Consider the following 22,576-nt stretch of genomic DNA (forward strand, 5'->3'; position numbering starts at 1 on the left):
TTGAGGGAAACTTTCAGGAGTTACAAACACCAAACTTCTACCAACATATGTAGAACTTTGCTAAATGAAGCCTTTTTTCACAAGACAAAACAGCAGCATTGGACATATGTTTGTAAAATTAAAACAACATGTCCATGTTTTACTGACCAGCGATCAGTGGGAGTTATGTTTGTTCTCTCTTAACCCTCATTCCCACTGCACAAAACACCCATCAACAACTGCTAACATCTGGCTCCGATCGGCATTAAAGGGAACACAACATCCAGGTAAGTGCGTGACACTAGAAGGGACCTTTCAAGTGCACATTGAACACCACCAGATGGCGTAACGTGAGAACACGACCGGTATTAGCCTGTTTAATACCGAGCCTCTGCAGAACTAGCTGTGGTGTTATTACATGTGGGCGGATGGCACCTGCCACATCCACCTGATACTCAAATAGGCAGCGTCGTTTAAAAACGTGGCTAGACAGAACATATAGTGTGCACATGAAATGCGTCAGGATGGCATCAGGCTGTAGTGCTGCTGGTAGTGTTGTAGTCAAGGTCATATATATGTGTGTGTGTGTGTGTGTGTGTGTGTGTAAACAATTTTCCTCTTTTTCTATGAAGGGTTACAACCATTATTGGTGACAAAAAAAAACAAACTACAAATGACTTACATGATTGGCTAGATTTCAAGAAGGAAGTTTTGCATTCAATCACAGTAATTATGTTAACAAATAAATCAGTTGTGTTCTCAACCAGTCTCGATTAAAAATCCGGAGTACGCTATGTCCGAGACGGAGATAAGGCCGGGTCAAAATGCGTTCGATTCTGAGACGAGACCTAGACTCTCTAAAAGTGGACCAATCTCAAATGCTACAACTGGTAAAGATGTAATATAAGGAACGTGAGGGCACATAAAGGGCGGGCAGGAGGGGAGGTGGATGGGTCCAACAAACATGGACTTTCACGTGGGAGTCTGGTGTTTTTTTCCTGTCTGAATGTGAATGTATTTTTTCTACACCTTTCTGTGTGCCTCCCCTGCCCTAACAACCACGTGCCAAACACATGCCACTTCATCCCACCATGTGCATTTGTTGACATCACTGTAGCAGCATCACGGAGCACAAACAACAGATGCAGAAGGATACCTAAAATGTAATATGTAGACATGGAAGTCCACTGACAAAGCTGCAACGTGTGATGAGTTGGGATGAGAAATATTTCACTGATGACATGAGGTGTGGTAGAAAATGTATCATCACACCTTGTTGTTGTTAAATCTTGTGGAGGAGGATTTTTGATTTAATTTTTGATTGCTCTACTAGAGTCTGTCCATACTCCCGCCTGAACATTCTCCTGCATGACAAATGTGACAAACAGATAACAAACATTACAGACACACACACACACACACACACACACACACACACACACACACACACAAATACACACACGCCCTCCGTCTATGGGGGGAGCTACCTTTTAGTTGGGCATCAGTCCGGAGAGTGTGTGTCTCATCAGTCCGGACAGTGTGTGTCTGCCTCTGGGTCCAGGTCCTAAGTGTGTGTGTCAGGCTCAGTGACACCTCAGTCACTTCGGCTCTGCAGCTGCACCGTATAGTTGCCACCAGGAGTGTCTGCGTGGCATTTTGCGGGTGCAGAGGGTGACAGGATGCGTGACAGCAGGCGGCGTGGGACTGGCACTCCCATGTCAGCTGTGAGAGCCTGTTTGGCACTGAGCAAACGGAGATCCACCCTCAGGACTGAAGAGGAGTCACTCAGAGAGGAAAACTGATCCTGGGCCACATGTGACGAGACTGTGTTTATAAGCTGGTCTGACTTCATGTAGTGTGACATTCATCTGGTCCTGCTGAGAGTAAAAGGACAGACTGAGAGACGAAGGAAACCACTTGCTGAACAGTTACTGATCTGCAGATAGTGTTTTGAAGTTAATAGAAAAGTCTAGGAGAAGTAGTTCATCATGGCATCAACATTTTAGTGTCTAATTTGAAACCATTGTGCTTCAGTCAACAAGCCACAAAGCACATCTTTTACTATATATATATTATATATATATATATATATATATATATATATATATATGTATATATATATATTATAACATAATTGATTTCTGAAGGTGTTAAGGCAAGTTATATTTAAGGCTTTTTAAGTTGAAAGCCACTCAGAATGAAATTTATGACCAATTTTACAATAACCAAAACTGAAATTTAAAAAAAAGGGGAAAAAAGCTGACAATTTCCCCAAATGTTTATTGTAACTTAAAACATGACATGATTTTTGTGTCTCTCACTCTGCATGGGAAATTCCACTGCCTTGATTCCAATCATGTAAAGAGTGAAAAACTTTTTGTGAAGAAAACACGAACCTCTTACACATCACTGTTTCCCAGTTTCAGCCATGCTGTGAAATCTTGGTTTAAGACAGTTTTCTTTGACTTTGCACTTCCCTGTGTTGTTCAGGGCACAGTGACAGCAAGGAACAAAATATGAGTTTAGTTGGTTCCACTATCCTGATGTGTCATTTTAATGCAAGAGGCACTGGGAAATAATTTTAAAAAAATAATAGATTTTTTTCAATTATTTTAAGATTATACGATGCAGCATTAGAAAAAAAAAGATTAATAAAATCCTACTTCCCATACATGAGCATTATTAAGACTTAAAATTGGATTTAAGAACTTTTAATACAATTTCACACCTTATATTCAGATTAATAATTTTGAAGCCTTTTAAGACTTTTTGCGGAGGAACCCTAATTTTAATGGTCTGCACTGGATGTTCTGTGTAATTCTGCAGAATCATCAATGTCGATGTTTGCATCTGGCAGTTTTGGTTGTAACAATCAGCAGTTAGTTGCATGTAAGGATGGCAGCACGGATCTCTATCTCCTATGCTTTTGACAGATCCTGGTTTCTTTTTTTCATCTTCTCAAATAATATGACAAGAATCATCATCAAGATTTGATAAGAATGAATGAACCGTCATATTTTCCACCTATTAGTGCCGATTTTGTGCAACACTGACATGTGGACAAGAGCATCAGTGGTTTGAGTCCAATCTCATGAAACTTTAAAATGTGTTTTTACAAGAATCTGTTTTGTCTTAGAGTGAACTGTGTGACTATTTGTTGCTTTTACTGAAAAATTAAGCACTGCACATGGTAGGATTTAGAAATATGAGGGTTTTTAGGGATACATGTGAACTGGGGACTCAAGGAACGTGAGTGAGTGTGTTTGTGTGTGTGTGTGCATGGTGCAGGGAGGGAGTCTGTGGTATGGCTGCAGGCCAGGCTGAGTGGAATAATTGATTGCTGATTGACCCTCCACTGCCACTGAGGCCAGTCCTCCCCACTGCATTACTGCACATACTCATCTGGTCAACAGCATGTGTGTGCACCTTCACAATCGTGTGTGTATACTGTGTGTGTGTGTGTGTGTGAGATCCCTCTGCCCACAAACCGCAGCCACAAACCATCAACTATTATCAGAACAAAAAGGGGCCTGTGTGACCTGTGACACGACAAAAATGAATGTCTGAGGAATAATGACTGATTGATTCAGGCTAAATGCTGAATCACTCTCTCTCTCTCTCACACACACACACAAAGATGGGGAAGTGAAACATGAATGGAAGTGATAGTGGTGGTTTAAGAGATTCAGCAGGAAGTCGACCCCTTGTCAAAAGGTTGACTCAGTAAATCGCCTCGTGATCACCGTCAACAGGAGATAATAACTTGGAAATTCCTGGCAACAAATAACGAGCCGAAACTGCCTCTGAGCATAAAGACGATATAAAAAACACAAAACCAATGTGCAGCACAATATATATAGAATTATTTGTGATATTGCAAATTGCTTTAATAACAATTATCTGAAGGTAATTTTCACTTTATGGCACATTTTCCTTTATTTCAGGTAAAATGTAGAGTGTGATTCACACACTGCCCCTCCTCCTGCTTGTTTGGAAATCAGCACATCATCCCACCGGTCTCATTTATTTGTTTGTTTGCTGGTTAGGTTTGTTTATTACTGTATTTTCAAAGCACGGGACAAGGTTAGATTTGCTGTTTGGGCATATTTTCTCCTGTGATAGCATGTTTGAATTTGTCTACTCAGCATGCGGCGTGTCAGTGTGTGTGTGTGTGTGTGTGTGTGTCTCAGTGTGTGTGTGACAGTATGGTGCCAGTGGAGGCAGGGCATACGCTCAGGGGTCGCCGCAGCAGTATGCTGCCGCCGGTGCCAAATTGCTTTCCAGGGCAGGGACCGGTGGTGTGGTGGCCCTCCAATCCCCCCCTCCATTTCCCCTGCTCTGTAGGGGCTCCTGGCCCCGGGTCACTAACTCAATCACCAGATCAGGAGTAATAATTATTAATACCCCGAGAGCGTTAACAGCACGCAGGTGATTTATCAAAAATGTCGATTACATTTTGCGCAAGGTGACAACTTTTTAAAGCTGAACACCTCCCAGGGGAGTGGGCCTAACTGGAGAACACCTCTGCTGTACGGAGCCAAGTGGGTCTCTACTAAATGAAAAGGCCTGAATGGCACCATGAGGATGTTATTTATACAGCAACCAGTTCTTCAAAATAAAAGTGTGTATCACTTTTACCTCTTGCTGCTAAATGAGAATGTTATTTGTTTGACTTCTGAATTTTTTTTACAGGACAGATTAAGTGTCCACTCTACCAGGTGAGTTACCAGGCATCCTAGATGAGAATATAATTTTAGATGAAAGAGAGAAAAACAATATTTGTGGACAGATTAACCTGCTAGGGGACCAAATATCTGCTTAAGGGCCCTTTTTGAGCACCTCTATGTCCTACACTCAATGCATCATGTATGTGCCTTGTCGAATCCAAAGTCCCATTAAAGCTATAGTTGGTAACTTTTATGAAAATAACTGTGCAATATTTGCAGAAACTGTCAGTATATTCTGAAAGGATTTCACAAGACTGAAAAACATCATGTCCCTCCTCCTATTCCCACTCCTAATGGCATTTGCTAGAACTGACACCAAAAACAACCAGTCAGAGCCGAGAAGTCTCCAACACATCTGTCGATCATAAACTTTGGTCAAACTGTCAAACCAAACAACAGGCAGTGCTGATCAAATATGATTCAAGATTGTGTTTCTTCATTGCCTACCCCAAGAACCAAACTCTGCTCACCTGTTGGACCAACTATTGCAATTACATACTCTCCACACTGTGGACGCATACTCTTTTTTTTCTCCTCATAAAAAATATATGATGCAGGGTGGTGAAAGGTAAGCATGACATTGCCTTGTACTTCTGTGGAGTGGAGTACAATCACGGTTCTTTCACAATTTTCCTTTTAGGTCCACAGGACAGCATCACTAGATTTTCTGTGCAAAATGGCAAACAACTTTGGTCCCTATAGACTTGGACCAATTGGGAGTGTAATATAGTGCCTGCACATATGATTTGCTGTCTCAGAGTGAAGTGAATTTAGTGTTCTTTAAATATGTTAGTGTACTGTTTAACTTTAAAGTTAGAAAGTTTGTGGCCAGACTGCCATATTGTAAATAGTTGGCTAAAGTGCTAAGAACAGCCCACCAGCCGGACCAACTTTTCTCATTTTAAACAGTACACTAAAATATATTTCTAAAAACAGAGGAGAAAAATAAGAATGCTGTAATAGAATCTTGCTTCATATTTGTAAAGCACCGTCTGTCCGACAATTTAAGTGCAGTTCATGAGCAGTGATTAACATTACTGACAGCTGCATTAGGGACTCTTTGGCTCTGACTATTTTGTTTTGGTTCACATACAGTGATGCCGTTAGAAGTGCTACAAGGCAATAGAGTAGGAAGAGGAGTATGATGATTTTTAAAAGATTATTTGTCTCATTTAGTGCTGTGTAATAATAGTGACAGTTTTCACAAAGATGAAAAAAGTTGGGGTTTTTTTACTAAAAGTTACCAACTGCAGCTTTAAATAGGGCAAGTTACTTCTGGTGGTTATGCTTAATTCAAAGAACTGTTGTATGTTTCTCTTTTGCAACCAAGAGCATCTTTTTCACAGGCTGATGTGAAAAGCGGTGATGGTGACGGCTACTACGGTGGTTCATAGTCTGAGTTTAACAAGTACTAGCTTAGCAAAGCTTCAGCAGATGCAGGAGAGGCAGTAGAGAGTGACAGAGGGGGGAGGTGACTGAATAGTAGGGAGGCAGTACATCTGCCCACACACTGTAACATTGCAACTTCTTAACTTAGTATTACTACTACTATTACTTTTCTCCCCACTGCGCAATTAGCTCCCCATTAGTCAATTAGCTGATTATCAGAAAATGAAAAATTGGCAACTATTTCGACGAACATTTGATTCATTTTCTATGAGGTGTTAATACTTTTACTCAAGAAAAGGGACAAAGTCTTTCTGATATATAATAATCATTTGGCCACATAACCAAACATCACAGTATGATACAACATGGCCAACTAAAGCAGGGCACAATATGCTCTGCAAAGAGATGTAATACTGTTTATTAGCACAAATAAGGGAGGGGTAGGTCACAGAGAAAAACAACAGAAACGCACAAATGTATGAACATTAAATAAAAATCAGAGCCGGCCGACTGCCCACAAGAGACTGAGTCTGTTAAACTTCACATCACACACAAAGCAAAAAGAATGAAAAGCAAAATAGTTTCTCTCCAATCATACATCATTAACAGCCTACTTGTACACACAACCCATAATGATGCAGACACAGAAAAATATGGGATATATTGCGTCCAGCCTTGACGACAAACAACAACAACAACTACAACAGGTAAAGGAGGTGGAGACTGTGGTCATTATCAGTCTTATTAAAGGATGTGGATCTATCAGCTGTGAGCTTCCACAGTGTTTGTCTGGGCTCTCTGTTTGTGTGTGTGTGTGTGTGTGTGTGTGTGTGTGTGCTGGTATACTGTAGGTAAGCTGAGCTGAAGAGACGCTGACTGTGTTGAATCTCAGCAGCAGCAGCTCCAGACGCCAGAGACACACTGCACCTCTCTCTACCTCCCTCCCTCTCTCTCTGTACCTCATCCTCTCTCTCTCTCTCTCTCTCTCTCTCTCTCTCCATCCTTCTCACTGCTTCACTTGTTTTGTTTCTCAGATGCAGCTTGGATGGACTCTGCCCTGATTTATGGATAGAAAAGCCCACAGTGTAGTCATGGTGATCTCTCTCTCTCTGTCACACACACACACACACACACACACACACAAACACAAACACATATACACATGTGCAGTACATGCCTTGTCCTTTATTCCACTGCATCTAAATCTGTGTGTGTTACATGCACACACACACACACACACACACACACACACACACACATACATACTCTCTGACTCTCAGTGAGGTGATGGCTGTCACACTGCTCAACGTTTCCTCTGAGTCAGCAAAAACAGAAAGAGGAGGATAGTGATGGAGAGGCTGAAAGGAGGGAGTGAAAGAGGAAGAGGAGAAGGAGAGAGGTATTAAGAGAAAATTTAAATTTGAGGTGAAAGCTGTGTGTTTTTCTCTCTCCAAAAAAGATTTTATTACTCAGCAATTGAATTAGTTTGTGAATTTGGTGAAACATTACAGACAGATGGATAGACGCACTTAAATAACCGTAAAAGGAAATTAGATGTGTTGTTTTGGTATGGAAAGACACTTTATAAAAGAACTGCATAGATGAGTGTTGTGAAAAACTGCACAAACACAAGCATACACATAATGTGTGGATGAGGGTTTAAGAACTGCACTGACAAAGTATTTTATGGGACAGAAATGTTTGTTGCAAAGAAACAAATGAGGAAGATTTAAATAATCTTTCTTTTTTGGGTAAGAAGGAAAGGGCAATAACTATAAATGCACTTGTCTCTTTGGCTGTTTCAGTCACACATAAAGTGGTGACAATGATTCAAGCACTTAAAAGACAAATAAGTCGTCAAATTTCACAAATTTTCCATATTAAGAAAATCTGAAAGCCTGCAAGAAAAAAAATGTAATTTTTACATCTCGGTTAGGCACATTTTTGTTACAGCCATGCTCCTGTTAAAATAGCCTAAAATATTTTAAGAGTTTCAAGATTACACAAACACAATAAGCTGAGATGCACATATGATTCTGAGCAGATCACTAACTTTTTATATTGACGTCTGCTGGCCTTGACGTGCGTGACCCCGCAACACACACGCACTCACTCACGGTGAGTTATGATATGTGTTTGAAATGAGCCGCCCGCCGCGCGCCGGGCCTGACGGCGGTGTCACATCAGCACCAACGCGGGGTGGCATCTGTGTCAACCCGCGGTGCTTCCACCCGGAGAGGAGGAGAGCAGAGAGCACTTAATGCAGTTTAGGGCACGAGCACGAGCGCGCGCACACGCCGTGGACATGGAGAGTACCTTTGAAAGCTGTCCCATGGACACACTCAAAACATACTTCGGGTGAGAAAGAGAGTTTAGCTGCTCGGTGGTGGCATAGAGCAGGCCGGATTCATCCATCCATCAGCGGCTGATGGGGCGCGCAGAGGCCCGCTGACAGGCAGCCGGAGCCGGGGCAGCGGAGCGGAGGAGCCGAGCGGCTGATGCAGCTCATACACAGAGACAAAATACAGCCAAAAAATATTACTGAATAAAACATCGCAGGAGGAAAAACAAAAATAAATTAACACTACATCATAAACAAATAATGCATATATAAACACTAATTGATTGGACTGAAACGTAGTCATATTTTTTTCTCCGCCTTTGATAATAATAATGATAGAGGAACAACAATGCTAATAGACTCACTGTCAACGTCATACACTCGTTAAAGTTCATCATATAGGCTACTTTATCATTATCAAATGATGAAGTTTCTGATTTCATTTAGGATTAAAAAAACATTCTATTATTATAATAGCCTATTATTTTAATTTAGAGTTTAACTATTTTCTTTTATATAAATTGTATAGACGTTTATTGATGCAGGATTAAACTCGAGTAATTGCGCAAAACTTCATTAAAAAAATCGTTCACAAATATGAACATAATCACTTAGTTAATAATAATGATAATAATAATAAAATAGTAATAATACATATTAATGAATAAAAAATATATTTATCGGGCTGTTGGACTTTTTTAAAAAAAAAATTAAACCACATTCATAAAGCTGCGATGGAGCTCTGCTGGCCTAAAATAAGAAACAAATGCATGCCATTCTTACGTAAATGCTTTAATAATTTAGAGGCAGGAAGCGTTTTTGTTTTGTTTTGTTTGTTTGTTCGTTCGTTTTTTAAAAAACCTTTTCTGTTGACAATGACGGCAGCGGCAGTCTGACAGATTTGGGACAGAACTTTTTATTAAACATTATGAAAACAAGATTCTCAACAACGTTCCACTTTGTAGGTTTTTCACTTGTTGACACGTTAGGACACGTTCATTGAATAAATATAGAAATTATATGTACAGATATACATTAACAGCACTGTGCAGAAGTTTACTTTCCTTTTTGTTCTCCTTTTGATTTACCGCAGTCTTTACAATCACATTTTTAGGCTGTAATTGTTTTAGTAAAAAATTGTAAAATTTGAAGTTATATCATACATTAAAAAAAAATTAAAACAGTTACTGAAGGGATAATGTCGGTGTCTGTAATTATTTATTTTTTTTTAAAAAGAATAATTTGCAGATGTGTTGCAAGATTCCTTTTGATCCTTTCTGTTGTTTTGATTCCCATAAAAGATCGAATATTTGGAGAGCAACAAATAAAAATGTTAGTTTTGCATTTATTTTGCATTTAGTAGCTTATTTTTGGATGCATTTTGATCTAAAGGTAATAATCTCAGCCTCTCTCTTCCTGCAAGTTTCCGCCGTCCAACAGGTGCGTCGGACACTTCTGCACAATATTGCACATATATCTAGGCAGCAGAAAAACACACGAACCAGGGGTTTCTTGTTGACAGAATAATGCATCGAGTTACTCCAAGAACAGTAAGCTCTACCACAGGCAAAGTCTCCTCTTTTCAAACAATCAAGCATCCTCCTATCAGACACAAGATCTTTTTATTAAGACACCGGGGCTGCAGAATAAACCCGCAGGCCCTAAAAAAATTCTCGTCTACAAATTAAGTAAAAAACAAAAATTAAACTATTTTAATCATCAGGTTGGTGCATAGAGTTTTAGCAGCGAATGCAGTCCTTGTCCATCCAATAAACGAAGCTTTCGCCTCATTAAATTTACATCCAGGATTTTGGAGAGTAACAGATCAAAGGTCCTATTGATAGAAAACAAAAGGTTTGTCCAGTTTGATCTCTTCTTAGTGCAGTATAGGCTTGCCTTTGACATTACACATGTTCAGAAGGAGGAGGAGGATACCATAGACGATTTGCATGCTGTAACATACAAACATTTGTATTAAGACATTTCGAATAATCCAAGCAACAAAAGCTCTTTAAAAAGAGGAAAAAAGGTAAAATAACACAGTTAACTGTTTGTTTGTTTTTTTTTCTCTACACATTATGTACAGGTGGAAATAAATACAGTCTAAAATCTGGCTCAGTTAATCTCTTTTTGTCGTTTTTCTTTTCTTTTTAAAACAATAGAAAAATTGATTGAAAATAGCAGTTAAAGACGCATCCATTTTTTTACGCAGTTGCAGATTGCATTTTTGTCCGCAGTTCTTGCACCTCTCTCGGGGGGGTGGGGGTGGGGGGCATTTGTGTTTGCATACCCAGGCCTTGCTGATGGCAGAGGAGGAAGAGGAGGGAGGAGGAGAAGGAGAAGCGTTAGAGGAGGAGAGAACCATGGGCCATGCTTTCCATACATGTGGAAGGATTCTGGGAGATGAGTTACCATACATGTCCTGCATGCAGGGTTGCAAATAGGGATGGGAAACTATAGACTTGCAATATTGAAAAGGTCTCTTCTCCGCATCACAGACCGCCTCGCGTTCACACAAACAGTCTGATGAGCTTTCTGGAGCCGGAGGAGAGGCGGCGTATTGCTTTTTCTGCTTCATTTCAGTCCAATCTGATTCTTAAAAAAACATTCTATCCCCAAGTTTTAAGACAAAAAAAAAAAAACATCCCTCTTTCTGATTTAAGACAGTCATGTTAAATGCGACGTGATTGGTTGAATGAATAAGACTTCTGACCAGTTGCACCAGAGAAAAGTCTAAGTGATCCCATGAGCCCACCTGACAGGTTGCAGTGAGCTTTACAGAAGTTTAGCCATCTTTAAGACTCAAAAAAATGCGCACAAGGATTACGTTTGTGCGCTCTAATGCGTATTTGTTTACTTTGTCGAGGGAATAACTGTAAACAAAATACAGAAAAATATAAATTAATGTAACAAGGGGGTGTTTGGGGTTGTTATTCGGAGTCTATGCTACAAAGAATCAGTCTCTCACATGAAGAACTCGGCCTGTTTCCCGGGCGGATCTCTCGTGTTCGCGGCTCCACCGGCAGAGTAGGTCCGGCTGGCCAGCTTCTCGTACTTCTCCTTGTAAAGATCCCTCTCCTTGGCGAGGCGCACCACGTCCTGCTTCAGCTGCTCCACCTGGCTCTGCAGGGTGCACTTCTCGGTCTCCAGCATGTGCCTTTGCTGGACGCGTTTGAAGCGGCAGGACTGCGCGTAGCCCCGGTTCTTCAGGGTGCGTCTCTTCTGCTTGAGGCGGATCACCTCCTCCTTGCTGAAGCCCCGCAGCTGCCGGTTGAGCTCTCGCACCGTCATGCTGACCAGCTGCTCGTCCGAGAAGCGGTCCTCCAGGCGGGTGTGGTGGCCGTGGTGGTGGTGATGGTGGTGGTGGTGGCCCTGGTGGTGGTGCGCCGCCGAGGCCGCGGACAGGTCCTCTCCGACGTACTGCTGCCCGCGGAAGCCCTCGTAGGCCTGGTGGTGGTGGTGATGGTGGTGCGCGTTGCCGATGAGGGCCTCCACCGCGTCCTCCGGGGTCAAGTTAAGCGCCTCCGGGTTGATGTGGTGCTGGTAGCTGGGGATCCAATACAGGTCCTCCAGCTGAGGCTTCCCCGCGTTGCTGTGATTGTTGTTGCTGTTGTTGCTGCTGCCGCTGCTGCTGCTGCTGTTGACCCCGCTGGTGAGGCTCTGGGCGGGCTGCGCGCCCGGGCTTGGGGCGCAGAAGCTCGGCGAGGAAGGCACGGAGGAGCAGGGTGTGCTGATCGGGGTGGAGGACAGGGAGCCGGACGGGAGGCGGTGGCAGTAGCGGTCGGCCTCCGGCGGCTCCTTCTTCACCTCAAACTTCATAAGGTCAAAGTCGTTGACGTACTCGATTGCCAGGGGGCTGTTTGGCAGCTCTGCGCTCATGGCGAGGTCGGTGGCCATGTCAGTCCATGCGACGACTCCTGCCCTCACAGCCAAACCGACGGCGGGCAGCCCTCTCGGATACAGATTGCGAAGAGCCTGTATGGTGTATATATAGACACGCGCACACGCCCGGTGCACAGAGCTGCTGCAGGGCCGGTGGGTGGGTGGAGAAACTTATTAAGGTTGCTCGGCTCTAAGACAACTTCTATATATAGTGGCGTGAATATACGTATGCATGTAAATGAATTTGTACACCTGCCAGTTTGCCTTCGCTCGCTGCTCTTGTTGACAACTTATCCCAGGTCAAATGCACGCTTTAATACCAGGAGCCCCCGGGGCGGCTGAAACAGGAGACACCAACCTGTCTTGTCCTCGCTTCACCTCTGCAGCCCACTTGTCTCCCTGTGATTTACTGTCCTCGATCAAGTGACACGTAAAAGACTTCTCCGCCCGGTGCGTTATAAATATTTTCCAAGCATCCTTCTTCGCCTCCTGCTGTTTACAACTTGATCAAGTCCCAAAGGCAGAAGTCACTGCAGCATGGCCCGGGTTGAAACTTTCTCACACAGTCACATCAATGAGTGTGTGACAGCCACGGGGCACAGCGCAGGCGTGCGTAAAGATGCCAAAAAGTCCCAAGAATCCAATATATGGAATGACACGTGCAGAAGTTTTCAAAGTTAACATGCATTTGAGATGAAAGTCCTACTTTGACGGACAAGAGAGTCTGGTCCCCTGTTATTGTGGTCAGTCCAGATTTTTGATGCAATCAGCCGATTACTGACAGCTTCGGTCCCCACGGTCCTGTCCGCCCTCACCAGGGCGCGCTGTTGACCTTACGTGTTGACTGTGTGTATTATTACACAAGAGGTGATAAATTCCACTTGGTTTTCTCTCTAACAGCCCTCAAAATTGTTTCTAAGAGCTTCACGGTGCAAGCAGCGGTGTCACTGAGGCGCTGGAAGGCAATCTGCTCTTATAAAGACAGCGGGGCCCGCGACCCTCCCACACAGAGGTGTGACGGGCCAATGGGAGGAGATCACAGCAGTGTATTTGCATTCTCCTATAGCAAAAGCCTTCACTCTGGCAGCGGCCAGCCCGAGGAGAGCCGATTGGAGCCGAGCGGCGACGAAACGGAGAGGAGCGGAGCGCGCAGCAGGAAGAACAGGTGCAGCAGATCCCCCCCTCTAGTGACCGAGCAGATGCTACTGCACGGAGGAGCGGAGGAGTAAAATGAGTTTCTCCGAGAGAGAAAAATGTTTACTCGGAACAGAGAAAACAGTTTTCACCGTTTCAAACATGCGTGTCAGTTCAGTTATTAAGGCTGTCAGCACGTGTTTAGATTTCACAAGTCAGAAAATGATTTCCAGGTTGTTAATTCGGGGGATCTATCAATTAATCTATTTATAAGGACTTTAAAGTGAATATTGCTATACTCCAGAGCTTTTATTTTTAGAATGTTATGCAACATGAAACCCTTTTAATCTTTCTAAAATAAATTTTAACCCTTTTAAACACCATTATATTTATATGTAAGGTTTTTTATAGGTTTACACATGATTGTGATCCACACTATATACAATATTATATATAAGATCGTGCAATATTTAATTTCTGAAGGCCTGAGGTAGCATTTTCAGTTAGTTAGGGACTGTGCTTTGTTTATCAGAGTGGCTGTGGTATGACTTCTATGTTATTCCTTGAGCCTCCCTGAGTGATTGTGGAAAAATCACAATAAATAACTATATTTCACAGTTCCTGGCTGATAAATTCTGGAGATTTTCAAAGAAAACATACCTTTTCAAACCCTATTCAGGGTTTTAGTGATTGTGATGGTATTTAAAATAAATACAAAATACAGCTATTTAAGACTGAATGTCTTTCCCCTGAGAAAAATCACAGAACCTAACTCCCTCCCCAGTGCTTAAAAAATATTTGGAGTGCGTCCTCTGTTTTGCGCATCTCCTCCTCTTTCATAACAGTAATATTTTGTTTTGGACTATAAAACCAACTAATTCAATCAAATTGACCCCTCTGACCCCTCAAAAAAGAACCATTGTGGTTAAAGTAAGTCATAATCAAGGTAATTAGCCACAATGCTGACACATGAAATGAATTTGATAATGTGCTGCTGGAAAAACAGGATAAAGCTACATACATCGACAATAAATATATGTTTCTCATTTATTGAAAAACAAACTGCCACAGCTGAATAAAAGAAAATCAAAGTATGAACACCGTACCCTGTGTATGTCTGAGTGGGAAATGATCCTAAATGGGAGGGGGAAGCATGAAAAGTCTGGAATGAAAAGTTTGGTTTGAATCTTATTTTTATTTTTAATTAAAATTGGCTGAATAAATCAGTTGAAAGACTGAATTTTGTGGAAAATGAATAGTAGAGGCTCCTCTCACACCTTAAAGGGTGAAACAGCAAAAGGATTTGTCTCTAAACACAGCCAGAGCTGAAGGAGTGACTGTTTATGCCTCTGTAGCACAGAATGTACATATTTTTCCCCAAGAAAGAGATATTGGGGTTCAATAAGAAAAGAAAGAAAGAAAGGGAAAGAAAGCAAACTGACTTGCTCACTCACGCCACTCTCACAGGATTAGTCCCAGGGGCGGACTAACCAAGTTGTGCCTTAGAGGAGAAAACAGCAAAATAGGGGTTCCAAAAACAAAAAGAAATAAAGAAAGAAATAAAGGAAGAAAGGGGGCAATAAATACAAACACTCAGAATTGGGGGAAAAAAAATAGGGTATGACTGTAGGTGTCTGTAAGCAGCACCGGAAAACCAACAATAAAAAAGGGTTTTCTCTTTCACTGCCTATACATGGGTATAGTACAGAAAGAAAGAAAGAAAGAAATTAAGATAGAAAGTAAGACAGATGAGCAGATCAAAGGGGTGGAGAAACAGAGACGGGGCCAGACTACATATGCACAGGGCCCCGTATCCGTTGCTACACCCCTGGCTTGACGTCAAATATGAATACAACACACACACACACACACACACACACACACACACATATATATATATATATATATTTTTTAGCAAAAATAACTACAGATGAAAATCACAGAAGGAATACAGACCAAACTGTTGATGTATCTTGTATGTGCAGCACTGTGTCTGGTTGGTGTTAAATTAAATGTAGAACTTTTATTGATGTGAACATAAAAAGAGAAAAAAAGGTCAAATATGACTAAAAAGTCAAATCTTCCCCATTGACTTTATTAAAAGCAGCTTAATGTTTCCATTTGACTCGTTTAAGTCTCGGAGAGGAAGCCCGGGGACGCTTCTGACACCACAAACTACCAAATCTATCAATACCAATCGATTGAATGCCGCGCGCCCCTGTGCCAAAAAAAATCAATCCGCATTTCCGCGAGGCTGCGAAGAGGCCGCGCTGTGGCTGCGCGCGGGGTTAAGTATGATTGGATCGTCCTGCTGGGGTTTTCATTCGCAATTAACCACAAATTGCATCCCGTCTCATCTCCGCGGATCGACGGATAATTAAGCCCCCGCCGCGTGCGTCTCCATCCTGGACACATAGGTCTTTTAGCCCGGGGAGAGAAAGAGGGAGGGGAAAGAGAATTCCAGGATGGTGATGGTATCATGGGACTTGAACCACTGCAACCAACTTAGCCTTTTCAGCAGTGGTGGCCCCCCGGGGTCCCATCCACACACCGAGATGTGAGTGATATATCTGCGGGATAAAGTGCCTATCTGCGGGAAAACACAGGTGGCAGTAAGTTAAACTTGGTCAGATGTGAACAGGAAGACCTTGCACAGCTGCTGAGCTTAACTTCCAGTCCGAAATGGCCATGAAATACGCGCGCGCCCCCCCCCCTCAAATCTGCTGGCGAGGATGAAAAGAAGAGTCTGAGATGAAGGGACGGAAATCATATCAAGGTATTTTAAGTTTAGGTGCGCTAAGTCATTAGGAGAGGGTATTTTTTATCAAATAAGCAGGAGTTGGCCCTTCAAACGCCGAGCTAAGCAGTCTGCATTGAAATGGCACCTTTAAGAAGATCTGCTGTGGTCCATTCATTGTCAGGGGAAGGGGAGTGTCTGTGGCCGAGGGCTTGAGACATAAATTTTTGAAGTCAGGGTTTTCATTGTGCCTTTGCATATTGGGACTTCGCTGCAAGTGCAGTTCTACCGATTTAAGCAAAATGGACATCAGCAAGGTGGAGGATCGACAGTGGGCTTTGAGCCGGCCGCAAGGCGAGGCGAGCTTTGAGCCAAGGTAGCCGGCATCCCAAACCAAAGAGTGCGGCTCCCAGGGAGGTGGCTCGGGGTTATCTGAGGCCCGGAGGGTTTTTGTCACCGCTGTTAAGTCACTAATGCCGCTGCGGAGGAATCAGCTTTAATTGTGTGGAGATGTGACATGCATGCATGTGCACGAATGGTGAAGTTAACAGGGAGGGTTACTTTAGGAATCAGGAGTTTCACCACATGGAGGAGGCCTCGCTTATATAGATACCACGTCTGTTCACCAGAATGATGAAAGGTTTGTGGTGTCAAAGAAGTAGCAAGTTTCTACCTCTATCAAACTTTTAAATAACACTGCTTCAGGCAGGAGGAATTGTGCAATAGTTCCGTATGTGCCATGTGTGTTATGTGCAATGTCCAGTATGTGCAATATTTTGTATGTTCACTTTGAACTATATGTAATTTATTGGTGTGGTGTTGCCCGTTCTCACTCCGTCAAATAATTCCGCTCTGTCAGTGCTTTTGCTTAATGAGCGTGATGCCAAAAGTCACCTTCTGCGTCCAAATGGAACATGGCTGGATGGTGTCAGATGAGAACGTGTTCAGATAGAACTGGTGACATTGTTATTAAACACTTGTGGACAGCCGGGTGGTACTAGTCGCGTCCACATGCAATGCGCATGGGCAGCATCTCTTGAGAATGCCACTGGATGGAACCAGTCGCTTATGCATGAAACGCCGTAGGACAATGTCAAGTAATAATATTGCCGGTAACCATGTAATATAAGGAAAGTGAGTGTGATTATAGGGTTGGTGGGTGGATGTGGTGGTGGTGGATAAGTCCCACAAACAACCAACTCTTGTGCAGAAGTCTGAAGTTCACTTACCCTGAGGATGTGTGATTTTTTTTTTTTTTTTTTTTTTGCCACGTGCCTCTTTTGCCTTAACCTGACTGGTGACTTTGTTGCATAATCCCAACTATCGTGACAGTTCACACTGTTGTGTAAACATAAGGACCATACTGCTGCATCCAACCATGTGCATTTATTGACATCACAGTAACTGCAACTCTTGAGTGTAAACAGCTAGTATAGCGTCAACTACAGTTTGGTACAGCTAGTATTGTTCTGTTTATATGACGTTTGTTTTATTGTGACTGTGAAGGCATTTATGGGTGGAGCATTTAAATCCAAGTCCAAGACAAATTTCCCTATAGGTACAATAAAGTATATTTTATTGTAACTGTGAAAACACAGAGTCTGGGCTGGAATTCTACACTAAACCTAAAGGATAACTGTTTTGTTTTTTTGTTTTTTTTTTTTTTGACAAATTGAGTGTTACTTTTGTAGTTTTGACCAGCATTTCTTTTGGTGATGACACTGTACTCACCAGGGATCCGGGAACAGCCTGGAAGACTGTGAAACCAGCGAAGACGTGACAATTCCAACATGATGACTGTTTCCACCAGCACACACAGATCATTTAGTCCTGCCTATCAGAAGAGGAACACACACCAAACAACTGAGTAAATACAGAGACAACACACCAGGTGATTGGTAGGTGAACGCTGCTGAAACTGAGAACACAGAAACATGTTTTTTTTAAAGAGTTGCTCATTTACTCTGCAGTCCACTCAGAAAGGTGAAATATACAAAGGAAAAATTCTAAATTTGGATGAGGTGGTTGATGAGGTTTGAGGAAGACATTGACTGCAAACTGCAGAGAACATAAGGAGAGAGAATAAGGTGGTTCACTGCCACTAGGCGGGTTTCCGTTAACCCTCAGATTGCACTGATTGAAATTGTGAATATAAAACATGCCTAATAGAAACATGTGAATTGAGAAAAAAAACTTCCATTTATCACAAAAAAAAATTTTTTAAATTCGCATGAGGTGGTATTTCAGGAGATAAAAAGCCATATTTTGCAAAACTGCAATGGAAACACTTTTTTCACATGACGCTATGGCTATGTGCTTGTCAGGAGGAACTGGCTCCCTCGAACATGATGCAGCAGGAGCTACAAGAGGTGTTGCATCACATAGGTCTTAAAAAGTTGAGCAGATCATCCAGAAGTTTTGAAACCACAATTCCTCTGTGTAATCATGGACTTTCACCTGCCAGAAATCTTGCATATGTGGCAGCTCCCACATATAAGGGGCTTGTTTTTCCATTATCGCTGGCATAACACACCTAAATCGCCTTGGATTGGAAATAATGATGGCTAACGGGCTGCTCCAATAGAAATAATCCTGCATGTGTTTTGAACATTCATTGCTGTTATTCTTGGAATGTTATCACTAGAGAAGTCGCAGGACATTGCAAGAGAAGTCTTTAATAACACTCAATGGAAATGCAGTCATGTTGCAATTGTGTTTTATCAACATGCCAGAAATACCGCTTAAGTTTTGTCCAAATATGTTATGGAAACCTGCCTAATGACTGTAAACTGTGAACCTGCTGCAGTGTTTTGTGGACTTTAAACAATAACTTATTTCAATTTTTGGTTGAAGTATCCCTTTAAGTTTTTACACGCAGTTCATTAGATGAGGTAGTGGCAGAATAACTAGATGTAAAGGTCGAACTGTATTGTGTCTTTAGTAGCTGAAAGAATGTAGATTTTCCTGAGCAGACCGAAATGTTTCAGCACTCCACAAAACATTTAGCACAGCTAATAAAGTTGTGAATGACTTGATATTTGCATATTTTCTGTGATACTGAAAGGTGTTTAAAGGTATATATATATATATATATATATATATATATATATATATATATATATATATCCACATATATATACATATATATACTGAAATTTTATCATAACCAACAGTAAAGAAAATAAGATCCAAGTTATAATAAACAAGAGTTCTCACTCAAAGGAAGAAAAGCTTGAAAGGAAAATCCTCATAAAAAAAAATAGTTTTTTTGAACAAATGTTACACACACACACACACACAGATCTTATCAAGTCTCTCAAAACACACTTTCTCTCACACAAACACACACCCAATGAAGAATCACAGTTGACCTTTCTTTTTGTCTCTCCGAGTCTTCGTGGACAGATGATTTCTCTCCTTCTGTCTTCTCTCCGTCTCGTGCGCTTTTACTAAAAATTGAAATATTGATCTTAATTAGAGTTTGCCGAGCTCAGCAGCTCGCGTTGAGGGTTTTAGACAAGAGGCAGCAGACATCTGTCTAAGGCACTTATGTTTTCAGCGCAGGAGAGGAGCAGTGTGGGTGAGGAGGAGGAGGAAGAGGAAGGGAGGGGGAAAAAAAAACGTGTGGTGAGAAGAGAAGAGTGATGGCTCCCTGTCTCCTGCCTTTTCTCAGAAACATGTCAAGCTCTCCATCTCTGCTCGCTGCTGTCAATACATCTGAGAGAAAATCGAGTTGAACAGTCACACATACACCAACACACACACCATTCAAATATCCATCCTGACTAAATGTATTCAACTGGCCAAATGTGACAATCTGTACACGAACGTTTCCCAAGTTTCTTCAAAATTATCAACCCACTGTTCACTTGATCTCTCTGTCAACATTTTGGTTGCAATTTATTGTTAGAGACAGTCCACATTGGTAAATAAAGGCAATCTTATTTTGGCATTTTTATTCATACAGTATTACAGCGGCATAAAGAACATGAAATTAACCCTTTGAAACCTAAGCAAATTGACTCGATTTCTTTCAAAAATATGGCAAGAAAGCAATTAGCACCGAAAGAAGACATTACCCCCAAATTAGCAAGAAATTAAGAAAGAAGAAATTAAATATAATAAATAACACGAATAATTGACCAGGAAAAAAGTGCTTAAAAGCTAAATTCTGTAACATAATTTTAAGTTTGTAATCATGACACTTATAAATACATTTTTTATTTGTTTTTTACTAGAATTTTTCCCTAGCTTAAATTTCTTTTTTTCCTAAATCTGCTTATTTCTTGCAATTTGTGAAACATTTATCACCAAGTTTCTCATTTTTTTTTTTTTTTTTTTTTTAAAGAAATCATACTAATTTGCTCAGGGTTCAACAGTTTATACTTGTGAAAGATGTTTGAAAGCAGCACAAGTAAAGTAATGTTGCTCCAGGTTTCAAAGGGTTAGAAATATTTGGTGGATTTTATGCACAATAATGGCTTAAAAATGACAAGAAAAACTCATATAAAAAAAATAAAGGCAGTGTGTAACATACACATGGCTACCACTGCCATAGGACTAACATTGTTGATCCTTCATCCCACAGTGGCTTCGTTTACATGCACACTAATATTCCACTATTATGTATGATATGACAAGTTTGAATTTGATGTAAGTCATGTAAAACAGCATACCTGAGTAAATATTCAAATTAGACTTTTTTTTTCTGAATTAAGCATTTTCTGATTAAGACATGGAATATTTCAGTATTAATCAGGTTTTAATAGCATTATTAGACATGTTTTCTGAATGCAGAAAATGTGTTTTAGCTGGGGTTTTTAACCCCAGCTGGATATGTGCAAATATTACAATGCTTACCTTTTCAAGAGTTTGTTGAAAGAATGAAAGAAGGAGGCTATATTTGTATGGTAAGTAAGTAGTAATGGTATGGTAATGTAAGTCCCACCACCGGCAGAACGCTGAAAAAAATCCTGTTTTGATGCAAAGAAGCAAAACAACAAGCAGAGTATGTGCAGCTGCATGTAAACAAAAATATTTGTGGAAATTTCTATTTTATTAGCTTTGTAAAAAGCTTAAAACCAGATTTTGTGCATGTAAACATACTCAATGTCACCCTTCTTTAGACCCCTTAAAAGTCTCATCACTTGGTCCCAAATACTCTACATCTTTAAAAGTTCTCCAAATCTCCAAATGAAGGAACACACCCAGCTCTTTTCCACAGACCTTTTTCGTTTTCCACAGTTTTCCACCCTTAAACATGGATAGACCCCAGACAGACGCATTAACTTTTTTTTTGTTGTTGTTTTTTTTTTTTTTTTCAAAATTCTATGCATTAACATGAACGTAAAACTGAGAACTCAGTATCCCAAACAGATGTCTCCTGCACACACAGACTGTATCTTCTGACAGCTTATTGACATTGAGGCAGGACACATGTACATATACCTGTATTGTGTCCTCCTGATTGTGTATTAATTTCGTGGTACTCCCCAGTTTCATGCTGCTTGTTTGTCGGTGTGACAACACCTTTGTTAAATAGCGTGGTAAGGCTGTAGATGTAACACACAAACACAGTCTCACTTACACACACACATGCGTGCACACAAACAGTGTGGGTCTCTTAATAGTTGTATTAATAGAGGTTTGTACTAACTCTGCAGAGCAGTGGATGAGTTACTCATCCCAGCACCCTCTCTTTCTCACTTTACACCATCTCATGGGGGAGGAGGATAAAAGGAGGCACATTGCTCTATGCCAATAAGTTAGCTTACATAACTGTTGTTTTCAAATGTACTCATACCAAAAAGTGCTGGAAGAAACATCAGTTTTGATCACTAATGTCCAAAGACCCATTCAGACTTGATTTATTTCTCTGATTTTAAAATTTCCTGCGCTGGTCAGTGATTTTAGCTTGGAATGAGTGTATCACATTGACAGTTCTATCCGATATCAGGCGAGCAAGGCAAACTAAACTTAGAAACTTTGTCAACTACACAGAAGAACTGATATTGTCTTCTGACTCGTGCTGTCTGCATCTTTAACAGACCATACCCTGTAATTCTATTATGTTTAAAATGCAAGCCCCCAGGAACAGAACGGGGTTTTGAAGCCAATTTGACAAATGCCATATTTACACTGCATGTCAAAGGTGGGAATATCATGCCATTTATGCCGTCTTGCTGTTCTGTATACAACGTCTGATCTTAAACGGGGGACAGAGTAGTCTCGCCTCTGAGCTGGGATCAGAGGTAGCAACAGCTCTGTAACGAGGTTTATGTAAAATGTAAAGTTGGAGAGACTTGACCATGGGCTGAATGGGTGTGACATTGTGACCTGTATATGTCCGCAAACTGGGAAAACGGGGGGTCAACAGGAGCTCGTTGA

The 22,576-nt window shown here is 41.3% G+C and overlaps 1 protein-coding gene across 1 annotated transcript; it reads right to left on the reverse strand.

The window, feature by feature from the left end:
• Positions 1-9,336: 9,336 nt before the first annotated feature.
• Positions 9,337-13,243, reverse strand: mafaa (v-maf avian musculoaponeurotic fibrosarcoma oncogene homolog Aa). Its single transcript, XM_042484037.1, has one exon. The coding sequence runs from the start codon at positions 12,331-12,333 to the stop codon at positions 11,401-11,403; it is 933 nt and encodes a 310-aa protein (XP_042339971.1). The 5' UTR covers positions 12,334-13,243; the 3' UTR covers positions 9,337-11,400.
• Positions 13,244-22,576: the final 9,333 nt, after the last annotated feature.

Source organism: Plectropomus leopardus, chromosome 3 (assembly GCF_008729295.1).
Source record: "Plectropomus leopardus isolate mb chromosome 3, YSFRI_Pleo_2.0, whole genome shotgun sequence".
NCBI lineage: Eukaryota > Metazoa > Chordata > Actinopteri > Perciformes > Serranidae > Plectropomus > Plectropomus leopardus.